Here is a 15,160-nt window from a genome sequence, read left to right as displayed (position 1 = left end):
TCCAGAGGGCCGATAGATGAAATGAGGATAGAGGGTTCGTCATGCAAGGTAACTATCGGGCAAGCAGAGATTGCAATACTCTTCCCGAACGAAGTTAAGATATGGTGCGTTCTTTCCTGACAAACAGGAGAAAGTCCACGGTTAAAAGATAGATTCATGATTAAACGGTGTTAATCAAATACTTCTCAATGCAAGGTTCACGGTGAAGGAGCTTAATGACACAGAACAAAAATCACATACAGGGCATTACAAAGTCAAAGGCCAGGAAAATATGTCCCTTAAATGTTACAGCCACGTAGTCCTGTATGGTAGGTTGTTGAAAGCTTGCAAGGCTCCAAGATATAAAATCAGGGCAACTCTTACAACAATATGAACGCTGTGGTCCTCTTGGTAATTTGAGGTCATATGCAGTCACAGTGTGATATTAACTCTCCTGAAACACCCAATCACTACTTCATGTTGTCAAATGATTTCGGTAGCACCTACAAATCTTTCTGAAAATGGACAGAAAGAGCGCCTAGCTTCTTGTATTGGAGATTTATAGCCATTTCTAAAAATCAAATATTAAAAAAAAGTGTACTTTCACTTCTTCGGACATTAAAGGGACACTATAGTCACCAGAACAACTACAGCTTATTGTATATGTTCTGGTGAGTATATTTGTTCCCTTCAGGCTTTTTGCAGTAAACACAGGGTTTTTTTTCCAGCGAAAATGCACTGTTTACATTACAGCCTAGGGTTACCTCCTATGGGTAAGCATGGTGATTGGCTCAGATCATCATTTATGATGTCAGCCAAGCAGGCAGATCAGAGGCAGAGCTAGCAGCAGCAGGTGGCTATAATGTAAGATTCTACTATATTTAGACAGGCAAGGTAGAGCCCAGGGGGCTAGATGGTGTGTTCCTGACCTTATAGCATTTTTTCACCAAAAGAAAAAAAAGCTAAAAGAAAAATGGAGTTTAAAAAAAAAAAAAAAGGTGGTTAACATGACTGATAGGTCATTTTTAACCCCTTAAGGACACATGACATGTGTGACATGTCATGATTCCCTTTTATTCCAGAAGTTTGGTCCTTAACCCCTTAACGCCGTTACGGCGTTCTATGCCGTCGCGGCTTTAAAGGGCTTTAAAGCCGTTGCGGCGGCATAGAACGCCGTAACGGCTTGCAGCCCCAGGAGCAGAGGTGTACTCACCTCCGCCGCGATCCTCTTCTGGGGGGCTGTCTGAGAGCCCAGGCAGCCCCCCTCCGGCAAATGAGGCCCCCGGGGGCCATGTGATCGCTCTCAAAGAGCGATCACATGGCCCCCTATAGCTGGCTATGGATCTGGATATTTGTGACTAAGTGGCTACTAAAAAAAACTAAACATACCCCACGTTCAATACCTTGGGTTGTCTACTTTTTCAAATGGTATGCCATTATGGGGGTAATTCTCATTCCTGGGCTACCACACCGTCTCAAAGGTAACATTACTAATCTGGCAAATTTCAATTTGAAAATGGAACGTTCTATATTTGACCCTGTAACTTTCCAAAACACCATAAAACCTGTTAATGGGGGGTACTGTTGTACTCGTGAGACATCGCTGATTACAAATATGTGCATTTTGTTGCCGTAAAACCTAACAGTATTATGACATTTACAGCTAAAATGTGAGGCGGAACTACAAATTTAAAAAAAAAAATCAAATTTCTCACAGTTTTTTTTTATTTTATTCATAACAAATTGTTTCAAATACAAATATTTTATATGAAATGAAAGCCCTGTTTCTCCTGAACAAAATGATATATAATAAGTGTGGGTGCATTTAATATGAAAGAGGGGAACTACGGGTGAACAGACATATAGCGCAAATTCCAGTTTTTGTTTACGTTTTGTTTTGATCAGAACGTGTACTATTGACTCCGTCCTGAAGGGGTTAAGGGGTTAAAGACTTAAAAGCTGACATTACAATCCAGATTAATCGAGGCACAGCTAGGGCACACACACTGCATCGGAGGAAGAAAAACAGAGAGTGCTTCTGCTCTTCTTTATATCTCTAGGCTGACTGACAGCTGGAAAACGCAGTTTTTATATGGACAGTGGCTGATGGGGACTTGCAACAGAGTCCCACAATTCCAGCATAGAGGTCTTCTACATACCATTTTTTTTCCAGACCTAATGAACACATTTATATAAAATCTTATTATTAGTTATTTTACGAAAAGGAGTAAATGAGGAATTCACTGGTCCTTGTCGTTGTCCTTCAAGAAGACGCACATGACTGCGGAATCTGGATCATCAAGTGCACGATTGTATTTGAAGGGCACCCATTGCCTCACAATGGGTCAGCTACTTCTTTATGGCTACCAATAGAGAAACAAACAGTCAACGGGCAATCCTAGCACCATATACAGCCCATTGTAGTGGTTAAGGTGCTAGGAGACTGAGATACCACGTGACAGTTCTGGGTCAAACTGTTTGAGTAGTATTATAAAATGATGTTTCCCCCAGTACCCAGCATCTTTTTCACCATTCTGGAGATTACAAATTTACAACCCAGAATAAAGTTAGGTTTTAGGGCTAGTAAACAACTTGGATCGAAAATATGACTTAAAAAAATAGACAAGAGAGAGTGTGCTATGCATTACACAATAAAAAGGTTCCATTGTAGGGTGGTTACAAAATATTGTAAAAATGATATATGTCAAAACTATTATTTTTCAATTTCCTCCTTAACATTATCAGGGGGTTGAGGCAGAAGCAGGAGGCCAAAGTTCAAGGTTAAGTGGTGCAATGTTTTCCATGAAAGCAATAGACAAAAGGAGATTAAGACACACAGTAGTTAAATAGGAAGGAACACACATTTAGCAAATGTCAGTATAAAAAGACAAGTGGTACTGGTACTCCGGTTCTCTGGTGGAGAAAAGATAAGATCACAGCAGGAACAATCATGAATAAACAATTATTATATTACAACCAGACAAGAGAAAACAAATGGAAGCCCTAGAAATCCTTCTCCAAACAGGACAAATGTATCAGTGACACTTTGAAAGGTTATCCTTCATGGAATTTTAATTTACCTAACCGTCAATTTACATAGGTATGTGGTTTTGGATTGCTGCTTTTAGAACAAGCATAGGAAACAATTTATGTAATATTTCCACATTTATGAAAAAAAAAAAAACAAGATTAATCTGGTTCAAAGTTTTAAATTAATGCCCTCACTACAGAGCTTCACTGTAGTCAGATAAGAATCAAGACTTCACATGTAACAATTGCACAGGAAAATTGCTTGACCACTACATGATGTCCAAACATCACCATATCTAAAAAAAAAAAAAAAAAAAAAAAAAAAAAACAGTTTTAAATAGCTAGTCAGTGTGCCTCTAGTGGCTCAGATGTATTTACATTCGATGTTGCCAAGTATACAAGTTGCGGAGCAGTGATTGCCCTGCATGTGTAGTAGGTCTACATTTAGAAACATTGGAATGGACCAGAGATAATCATTAAAAGGAGGAATGGCTGCCCAGCATTAGATTAATGATGAGCAAAAATGGTTTTAAAAAAAAATTAAGAGAGGAATATTCTAAACCTCAGTAACAAAAGAAATAGTTTTCATATTGAAGTTTTCCCTTAGAACAATACTCAGGGGTTTGTTCCACAATAGCAGCTCTCACCCTCCTCCACCCAAAATGAGTATTTCATAAAAATAAAGTCTTGCTAAAATCTAACTTTAAAGCACGCTCAACTTTTCAGTGTCTTACTTACTTTTTTTTTAGGTCTCTTTAAAGAGATTGAAAATGTATATATTGGTATATCTGCAGCAAGGCAGAAAATAAATTGGTTAGATTGCATGCGGCAACCCCCACATCCTCTAGAATCTAGATTGTAAACTCGTTTGAGCAGGGTCCTCATCAACCTAGTGTTCCTGTAAGATTTTGTAATTGTCTCATTAATTGTAATTTGTCCCCCTTTCATAATAATATTACTGCGTAATAAGTCGATGCTATACCAATACACACACAACGTAAACTTTGCAGTGCCATTGCAAGGGGATTTGTGCATAACTTGCTATCTCACTATATTAAACCATATCTTGCCAGTATGATGCAAGAATTATACAATGGAATAGTAATGCTCACGGCAAAATTTCAATAGGCAAAAACAACAACCACAAACTGGTTTTATAAGTTATGCTAGATATATCCCTTCTGTAAGATTTATGGTTGTAAATAATACCTAGAAATCAGTCCTCTTATTAGGTCTATACAGTCATTGGGATGTATGGGGTCAATACAGCACTAGTCTCCAAAACCTCAACATATGGGATCTGACATTGCTTCTGTGACATCACTTCTGACACTGTTTCAGCTTGGGTTCTTTTAGGTCAGCTCAGACGTGACAAACAAGTTCTCGGATCACTCCATGTAATCCCACATAATACTGTCAGTGTGATTTGAGAGCAGATACTTATGGACAGACACAGATGGAAAATGACTTAATAACCAGCCACCAGAAATACCACCTACCTGGCTGTAAAAGGAAAAAAAAAAAAAAAAAAAAAAAAAACACCCACTGAATACATGATATTATAATACACACAACCTAATGCAATGTATAACAACATAATATAAATATTAAAGAAAACGGTGTCAGTAATTATAAAATTGTTATAAAAATGAAGTAACCATTTTCAAAACCAAAATATCTGAAACTTGATCCATGTTTAAAGGGACTCTATAGTCACCAGAAAAACTACAGCTTATTGTAGTTATTCTGGTGAGTATTATCAGTCCCTGCAGACATTTTCATGTAAACACTGCCCTGTCATAGAAAAGGACGTGTTTACATTACCCTCTAGGGACACCTCCACTGGCCACTCCTCAGACAGCCACTAGAGGTGCTTCCTGGGGCAGTGCAGTTTCCAGCACTGAGACTCTGTCGTTGCAGCTACCTGCTCTGCCTCCTACTACATCAGAAGGTATGCTGACATCTTATGCCTTTTTCTGAAATCCAGTGCTTCTCATAGAGAAGCATTGTGAAAAAGAAGCATATGCGTGACACGAGCTGCGCTCCTCCAATCAAGTGCTTTCTATGAGAAGCATTGACTGAAACAGAGTCTGACTATTATAGTAGCAGAAGCACTTTCAACGCAAACATTGTGTCTACAAAACAGCAATGTTTTACATTGCAGGACTAAAACTACAGGGCCACTTAGTCGAGATGTGGTCTGTAGCAGTGGTTCTTTAACATCAGTAACCTGAGGTCATTTTTATTAACCTGAAAGATAAGAAAAGTAGGAGAGGTTTTATTTAAGCGTACTGATAACAATCACTGCTGCAAGCTTTCCCAGACTGATAGGTTGATACTTTCTACCCAACACTGCCGGGACCATGGGGTAAAACCCGGAGATAGTAGAAAATAAATAAATACATTTAAAGAACAAAAATAAAAAAGAGAGAGAGGGCTTATCTGGCATGTAAGATTTTTGCACAACTCAGAAGCAAAAAGTTAGCTAAGGGTTATGCTTTTAAATTCTAAGCCAAGTACACCTGCCAGAGTGCTTACATAGAAGACGGTAGGATACAAGGATTACATAATTTGTCTGGAACATCATGACATATTCTGAATTTATGGAAAGTAAATACAAATCTATCATAGAAAGTCGAATAAAAAAAAAAAAAAATCTGTTTAGCGTTTCAGGGTTAGGGAAATCAAAATATGGTCTATGGTCCCTTCAACATTTAGGAAAAACATAACTTGCTCATACACATCGGTTTATTCACTAAACAGGAAATTTCACATTTGATTCCCAAGATATTCCAGTTCATAGATTAACCCTGACAGGGAAGTAAGCCAACAATTGCAAGACCTGTTGAACATATGGAGAAGCCAAGTTGGGAAAAATACATGCAATTACTTTTTAAGAAGTTACAAAAATAGGAATAAAAAAAAAAAAACTCAAGAAAAAATAAAAAATAAAAACTCAGACTAACTTCAGCATATAACTCAATAAATGAATGGGGTTTTGTGTTAAGTCGCTAGTGGTGCATATCAAACCAATAATGTTTACACACCCATATGAGGTATTTGAGTACATAAGATGAGACTGATAGGGGAGGATATCCAGGATGTTAAACCAGCAGCCCGGAACATAATGAATTGCTGGAGCATGATAACCTTCCAAATTAACGTTTATTTATTAAGTGCCACATGAACAAGTTATACGACGGATCTTACAACTATGGAGAGTTTGTGAGAGCCTGGTCTGTAAGCGTACACTAAAGGAACATTTAGCAATGGAAGAGGAAGAGAGGTCCTACATCAAAAGCAAAGAAAAATACCACCACCACTATTGTCAAGGGATAAGAGGTGACATATAGTGGGACATAGAACCCAACATCAGTAAGAGGGGCTTTCAGTTCATCCAAGACTTTGGAGTTAACAATAGTACTGAAGAATGACGCTCCACCTCCTCCATAGTCACCCGTTGGATTGGACCCTGCCAGAGAAGGCGTGGCCTCCTCCATAGTGTTGGCAGGGGAGAGGAGGTGAGCAGAGCTGAGTGATTAAGGGGAGTAAAACATTTTTTTTCTCTCCAGGTGAGGGGACCTATTTAGATCTAGGGAAAGGGATACTATAGGGTCAGTAATACAGATTTGTATTCCTAACACTCTAATGTTCCTTTAATGTTCCCAATAATCTAAAAAGATAGGACAACGCTAGTGTTAGGAATACATGTTTTACTCCTAATATTAGAGTGTACCCTTAAGCTTTATACAGGCATACCCCGCTTTACATACACTCACGAGTACAGACATTCCCGTGCCTCTTCTGTCGAGTGAACAGGAAATGGAAGGTTCTATTCTCGCCCGGAGCAGCTCAGTTCAGTGTCTTTGGGGCAAGAACTTTTCACACCTTTTTACATGGCACAGGTTATTCATCTCAAATGTATAATGTCTACTCCTAGCTGAACATATATATATATATTTTTTCTGCCCCTACATTGTCCATATTCTGCAGTCGGCACCATCTGGTGAAAGGGTTTACCCTGCCATTTTCTATAACTATGACTTAGCAGCTTAACTGCCTTAGCCACAATTCTGAGGATTCCAAGTTAAACCATAAATGCTTAAAGTGATGAAGAGGTTTCTAAACAAAGTGTGCAACTAAGCTGTTAACAAATACAAATTGGCACTGTTTCAACAGAAAATGGCACAGTGGGCAGGTTTATTTTACTTTTCCTCCCAGTTTAAAGGGACACTATAATCACCAGAACACCTACAGCTTATTGAATGTGTTCTGGTGAGTGGAATCATTACCTCCAGGCTTTTTGCTGTAAACACTGTCTTTTCAGAGAAAATGCAGTGTTTACATTACAGCCTAGTGATAACTTCACTGGCCACTCCTCAGATGTCTGTTAGAGATCCTTCCTGGGTCATGGCTGCCTAAAATGCATCCAAACATTCAGTGTCTCCTCCCTCTGCATGCAGACACTGAACTTTCCTCATAGAGATTAATTGATTCAATTCAGGAAGGCTGAACTTGATGGACGCAAGTCTCTTTTCAGCTATCTAACTATGTAACCATGTAACTATGAGGAGATGCTGATTGGCCAGGGCTGTGTTTGAATCATGCTGGCTCTGCCTCTGATCTGCCTCCTTGTCAGTCTCAGCCAATCCTATGGAGAGGCACTGTGATTGGATCAGGTCACCACTTCTGATGATGTCAGCAGACGGCTTGTTTTTCTGAGACAAACAGCATGCAGAGTTACAGCTTAAGGCTTGAATACAGTAAGATTTTGCTATATTTACGGAGGCATGAGGGGCCCAGGGGGCTTGATGGTGGTTTTAACACTATAGTGTCAGGAATACAGGTTTGTGTTCCTGACCTTATAGTGATCCTTTAAGGTTGTCAGAGGAGTAAAACTTGTTTCTTTTTACGGTTTGTTTTAACCGAATAAAAGCCCACTGGAAATAATATCACTGGAAATCTGCAGTTGCAGTATCAGTTATGCCTGTAAATTATTATTGCAATACAGTACATGAAAAAAATACAAGTGAAAAAAAGGTAGGGATCGACCGATATTGATTTTTTAGAGCAGATACCGATAATCTGTGAACTTTCAGGCCGATAGCCGATAACTTGCCAATATTCTATACATTTACCATTTTGAAAAAATAAACTAATTCTAAAGGTAAATGCACAAAATATACATGCCACGTGTAGTGGATGCAGTGTGTTTAGACAGGGGTGCTATGTGTGTTTGTCTTGTGGATGAAGTGTGTATTTGTGTAGTGTGTATATAATGGATGCAGTGTGTATACAATGAATGCAGGGTGTATTTGTGTAGTGTGTATATATAGTGAATGCAGTGAGTGTGTGTTTGTGTAGTGTGTGTATAGTGAATGTAGTGTGTGGTGTGTGTAAAGTGAATGCAGTGCGTGTGTGTGTAGTGTGCGTATATAATGAATGCAGTGTTTGTGTGTGTATATAATGAATGCAGTGTGTGTGTATATATATGTGTGTGTGTATATATATACAATGAATGCAAAATGTGTGTGTGTGTGTGTAATAAATGAAGTGTGTATATATATATATAATGCAGAGTGTGTGTGTTTCTGAAGGGATGTAATTTGTGTAAAATCGGGGGGACGGGGATCATTTTTTATTTTAATATTTATATGTTTTATTATATTTTTTGTCCCCCCTCCCTGCTTGTTACCTGGCCAGGGAGGGGGCTATGGCATTCCCTGGTGGTCCAGTGGCATGTACTGTGCAGTGGGGGGCCCAGCAGCTCCTTCATCTTCCTGTGTAAATCTCGCGGCCAGCGTGCCGCGTTGCCATGGTAACCAGTGGCAACGCTCTGCGACCGCGGGACTCGCGAGATTTACACTGGGAGATGAAGGAGCTGCTGAAAAGGTAAGCAACAGCTTGCTGCGGCCCCCCAGGACCGCCGGGCTTGTAATGGGCCTGGCGCTCCTGTTATGTATTATTGGCAATATCGGTATCTTTATTGGCAGATACCGATATTGCCAAAAATACCGAATATTGGCCAATAATATCGGTAAAACAGATAATTGGTCGATCTCCCCCCCCCCCAAAAAAAAAAGGTATTGCTTCACTTTAAGTACATTTTTGTTTTACATACATGCTCTCGTCCCATTGTGTACTTTTAAAAGTGGGGTATGCCTGTAACTTATTATAGGGGCAGGAGTGTCTGGGCACCTTTTACAGTCAGGGGTTAAACAGTTTTGGAATAGTTTAACTCAGAAGTTGGGTCTCCAGCACAAGACTCTTCTGCCTCCTACATTCAGATCAGCTGGTGCTCTCAGTCCTTCCGGCTCTCCATACCAGAAGCGAAGGAGACAGGGTGTGACACCTGCTGGACCCCAGGTAAGAAGTCAAACGGATACCGAAAGGTTTGACTAGTTAAACTGCGGGGGTGTCTGAGCACTCCTAGCATCATAACCACAACAGTGCACTGAAGTGGTTATAGTGCTTGGAGTGTTCCTTTAAATATTCATTTTCAGCAGTTCTCTACCCAAGGGCCAAGCAGGCTGAGATATTTCTGAAGTTTAGCATTTTCATTTAGCATTAAACAGGTTAAGGCAGTCACTAAAAGAAAGTCTTTGTCCAATACTTCTCCTAAGAGGGCTCAGGACCAAGCCAATGGGATCAAAGCTAACTCAGTTGAGAGCTTTGTTTGTTCAACACGGTAATCTCAAAACGTATGGCTAGACTTATGTGAGCTGAGCTGTCCAACTCATGTCAATGGGTATTCGACTAAAGGGATGACTGCAGAATGAACCAAAAGCTATCAGGGTTATTCAGTCACAATTGTCAGGAATTGATGAAAGTCACATTTAAGGCCAAAACAGCTGAACCAAGAGCCAAGTCAGCTATGCTTCCAGCTCACCTAATTGAGTCTTAAATGTCAAATTCACTTTAAATTCCTGACAATTCTCAATTTAGAAAATAGCCCCACTACATTTTGTAGCGAAACATTTGGAAAAATCAGTCATATACCCGATATGGGCAATGCAGCAACATCACCCTAAAACTAAATATATGAATGCATATATACAAGTGTTATTATAATTATACTACCTCTAAATGTTTTACTTCTCCAATAAAAAAAAAAAATATATATGTCTGGCGTGAGCTGTATATGTATACAAAATCAGAGGGCACAGTTTGTAATGAATATACCATGCCGATTCATAAGCTAATTCAACATATTGCTATAATATAATAACCATCACAGTAGTGCATTTAATTCAGACAAGACATCCATCTTTGTCCACAAGTACAGTCAAACAAATACTCAGTTTCTCCAAAATGTGACCTTGGCATATTTTATTCAGCTTTTCACAGGTGATATGGCAAGGTTTCAAATACAAAAGGTATATGTAAAGCTTTGACAAAGACCCTATTCAGATTGAAACAGGTCATCCGAAGACAGCCGGAATTTCAATGTATTTACTACAAATGTACCTCTATTAACGTGGTTACTATGGCAACCCCCACCCAACAGAGTTTAGTAACGGAATGATGTCAATGGAGGAGATTTGCCCTGCTTGGGGAAGTGTCCCCAACAGAGGCGTACCTAGGGTCTCTAACAGCCTTTGTGAGGAGCTTAATGGGCTGTATGTGCATGTTTTTGGAGCATACTTGTGGGATTGCGCGCGTGTGTGTGTGTGCCCCGATTGTGGTGTGGTGTTTTGTTTAAATAGGTCAGTTTGAGTTGTGTAAAATGTGTGGCTAGGGGATGTAGTGTATGCAAGTATAGGTTATGTTGTGTGTGTGTGTGTGTTTGTTTACAGGGGATCTAGTATGTGAATAGGGGATCCAGAGCGTGTATGTCAGAAATGTAGTTTGTGTAGGCAGTGCAGTGTGTGTCTATAGGGGGATCTATTGTGTGTGTGTGTGTGTGTGTGTGTAGCAGATCCAGAATGGTGTAGGCTGTAGGGGATCTTGTGGGGGGGTGTGTGTCTGAAATGTAATGTGTGTAAGAGAGATGCAGTTTGTTTGTGTGGGTGAGGGTGCAATGTGTGAATATGTTGGGAGGTGGTGGGGCAGATTAAGGCAAATATATTTGTATTTTTTTGGTTTTGTTTCTATTAAAGGAACACTAAAGGGTTAGGAACACAAATGTGTATTACTGATCCTATAGTGCTAAAACCACCATTTAGGTGGCTTGCCCCCCCCCCCCCTCCCCCCCCTAAACTTATTACCAGCGCTGGAGCCGCCATGCTGGAGCCGCCGTGCTGGCACAGCCCCTGATCCGCCTCCTTGCTGACATCATTAACATTTACGATTTTAGCCCATCCAATGCTTTCCTATTGGGAAATCATTGGATTGGCAGAAATTGGTAAGGAGGCAGGACATGGGCAGGGTCAAACACTGGCTTGACCAATCAGGAAATTTCAGCATCTGAAACTCCCATACGCCAGCAGCTATTCAAGACTATTTTATGATTATTATTATTATAGCGCCAACAAATTCTGTAGCGCTTTAAGACTACCGGGATTGAAGTTATTAAACAGGTAAACATTTACACCAAAACTGACATAACTGAATTCGTAAAGAAGTTAGCCAGGCTACCTGACAGCCCTGGAGGCCACCATATAGAAAACAAACGCAAAGTTTTAGAGATTTAAACCGCTGTCGCTGCACTTATATTTGTTGTTTTTTATTCACCGTATTAGACACTCATAATCTCAGAATATAGTGGGGAAATAAAAATAAATACATACATTTAAAAAAAAATAAATAATAATAATAATAAAGTGTTTCTAACAGAAAAGTAGTGCAAAGTTGGAGCAATCACCATGGATACCAAAGGAACTATCTGCAGCATTCCATTGGTTTCCATGGTGACCTGTGTCCCACTTTTAGAAGTTTATCCCACTTTTCTTTAGCGACAATTTTGTAATTGAAACCACCATCTACTTCATTCTTTAATATTTCTAATTTCATGAGAACTTATGCCAGATGAATGCATTCTGCGGAGCTGCCTTGTAAACAACGTGCTGCACTGTGTGGAAATAAACATCCCCTATGAATGAAAAACAGGCAATAAAATATATATATATTTTTTTTTTAAGTGATGCACAATCTCGACCTCCATGCAGGCAGGTATCAGCATGCAACATACACCAATGCCATGAGTATTTATGGTGCACCATTAGTGGGCTGCAGGCAGTCACTGCTCCCAAACACAATTACTCACCTCCTGAAGTCAAAGGGCATTGTGCAACGCCAGGGGGCCTTCTCCCACTGGGATTTAGGTGCTGATTTAAAGGGGCCGCCTCTCGCAGAGCCTTGGGTGCAGATTTAAAGGGACCGCTGCTTGCGAAGAATACAGCTTATATTGGAATCCCTCTTCAAGCCTGCCGGCTAGACACAGAGGAACTTGCGTCAGCATAGGACGCTTTGCAGCCTCTGATTGGAAGCAGACCGAGGAGGAGAGAACACATCCGGTCCCTGTTTAAAGAGACTCAGACTGAGCCACGTGGGTTTCTCTCATAAGCGCAGAGCAAACAGCAAGTCTAACCTGTGTCTATAGTAAAAGGATGCTCCTAAATTTTCTACATGGCTTTCCATCAGCAGAAACCACTTTGTACTGTTTGCACAAGTGCTCAGCTACTTGTTTACCCAGTGCAAGCAGCAGGATATTTTATTAGATAAGTGATGGGAAAGCTGCTGGCTCTAAAATATGTGTTTGTTGCTTTTCCAAAAGCCTCAGCCAGCATTGGAAGGTTCAATGCTTGTTGCAAGAATAGAAAAATCAGCTCATTTATTTACCCACTTTTTAAATTTTAAGGGAAATGATGTCTGGTAAATGTATGCTGCAGGGCTAGTCTGCAAACAACTGTGCTGCAGGATATATTGGACTGTAATATAGGGGGAGGTAGACAATATGGATGTTTTATCAATCTTATTATATCATTAATGGCTTGGTGAGCATTAATGCAGAATATAATATTGTCCTTATATGAAAATGTAATGTTCCAATTAAGTGAAGGTTTTCCATTTGACTATTATATCCTAAAATTACAGTTATGGCATAGTAGTGAGCTGGGTGTGCATTCTTTATCATTCCCGCAATGCATTGTATAATTCAATACACATTGGGAATTATTCATTAAACTGTCAATTTGTAGATTTGTCATGTAGCTTGCAATTCCCAATCCCTTGTCATTTCTCCCTGGTTCCCAGTGAGAATGTTTGTATCTTCTTCAGCCAGGAGGAATGTTCGATGTAAGAATATTAAATATCATTTAATCTGTACATTTGATAGTGGTTTTACCAGCACAATGTCCTTGTCATTTACTTATGTCTGATGGCAAGTGTACTTTAATTACTGATTCAAGAAATGTCTAGGAAACCATTTTTTGCTTACTTTCAATATGGCTTGGAAAAGGTATGTTTCTTTCCAAGCCAGTTTAGTGAATGTGGAGTCACTGATTGGCTGCAGGGGGGTACCTAGAGCATATGGCACCCGGGGCGGGTCCTAGTTTTGGCACTCCCCTCCTCCCCCCTCCCCCCTGCACTTTAAAATGTACAAAACACCCACAATTTTTTTAATGTATGTAGCATTGAGCAGTGCTTGCATGTTTCAATGTAAGCATGCTTTTGTATGGAGTGAGTGTGAGTGAGTGAATGGGTGTGTTTGTATGTAGTGCTGGCATTTTAATGCAGGCATGCTTTTGTGTGTAGTGTTGGCGAGATGCAGTGGTGTGGTTATATATAATGGTGATGTTTTAATACATAGGTGTGTTTGTATGTAGTGTTTGCACTGGAATGCAGGGATGTGTTTGTGTGTTGTGTTGGCAAGATGCTGAGATGTATGCACACACTGACACACATGCAGATACAGACACACATTTACACACATGCAACTACACAGACACAATGCCATCCTCCTGTTTAGTACCTGCTGGCTGAGGCTGTTGGGAGTTGGGCTCTAGTTCTCTCCCAATCAGTGCCGCCCTCCATCCTGCGTGTGTCAGTGTTAGCTGGGAGGAAGTGACTGAATTTCACTTCCCCCAGGGCTGCCATTATATTACAGAAGCCTGGTCGCACCATTAAAGCACAACTGGGCCCCTGAAGCAGTGGTGACTCTAGGAACAATATATAGGGGAGGCACATAAACAGTGGGGGCTGGAAGCATGAATAATTTTCAGGTAATGGGGTAATGTGCTGCCATTGGCTGTCTGACGACAGCATGTTGTGCATGCTGGCATCAGACAACACATTTGCATAGAACTCACATTAGCCACCTAGATTTCTGGGATGGCTGACACCTCTTAACTTTGATCTTTGTTTAGCGGATAACTCCCCTATTTCTTATCCTTATGTGGGATTGCCATATTTAAGGACACCAAATAAGGGAGCTATCTGCTAAACAGCACCCTAATTTGGTATCTTTACATATGGAATCTCACATAAGGGCACCAATTTAGGGAATTCTCTACTACAACAGCTAAAAGATCAAAATTTAAAAAGCCTTTTTCTTAATTTTAATCTTTAGGTTGTTTAGTAGATAACTCACTTATTTGTTATCCTTATGTGGGATTGACATATTTAAGGACACCAAATTAGGGAGCTATCTACTAAACATATACACAACCACAGATATACACGCATTTAGTTATTAAGAGGTCCAACCAACCTCCCTACCTTACTCTGGGAGTGACAAGCGGTTGCTGCTGGGCTGGGATCTCTGTGCTCTTCCTTCACAGCTCACTTGCACGACCAGTAGTGATGCCGATGCCAGGATGACGTCATACCCCGGCTGCCGGCTTACTGCAGGGCGTACACAAACTCCTATATGGTCCATAAAAATGTTTAATCTCACTGCCTTCCAGTATATATCTGTCCTATCTGTCTGGGGGAATGTGACAACGTGGATGTATATGTAAGTGGGTGAGTATTACTATCAGGAGAAAGGTATATGGCAGGGTGGGACAGTGTGGTGGATACTATGTCAGTGTGTGCCATTGCACACAGTGGATTGAAGGAGGTGACTGCAGGTGAGGTGGTGAGTATATGGTGTTTTATGTCACAGGTGGGAACAATAGGATTGGGTGTTATATGGAAGAGAGGATATTATGTCAAGGCAGGGCCAGGGTGTATGGCAGGGTGTGTATTATGATACGGTGGAGGTATATAG

General features: G+C 40.3%; 1 protein-coding gene across 1 annotated transcript in view; it reads right to left on the bottom strand.

Moving 5' to 3' along the window:
• Positions 1-12,432, bottom strand: part of ERGIC1 (endoplasmic reticulum-golgi intermediate compartment 1) — a 137,207-nt gene extending 124,775 nt beyond the window's left edge. The window contains exon 1 of the mRNA XM_063447364.1: positions 12,215-12,432. Coding sequence (XP_063303434.1) covers positions 12,215-12,234 — 20 coding nt within the window. The 5' untranslated portion in view covers positions 12,235-12,432. The remainder of the gene's footprint in view (positions 1-12,214) is intronic.
• Positions 12,433-15,160: the final 2,728 nt, after the last annotated feature.

Source organism: Pelobates fuscus, chromosome 3 (assembly GCF_036172605.1).
Source record: "Pelobates fuscus isolate aPelFus1 chromosome 3, aPelFus1.pri, whole genome shotgun sequence".
Classification (NCBI taxonomy): Eukaryota; Metazoa; Chordata; class Amphibia; order Anura; family Pelobatidae; genus Pelobates; species Pelobates fuscus.
This window is presented reverse-complemented; position numbering and strand designations above follow the sequence as displayed.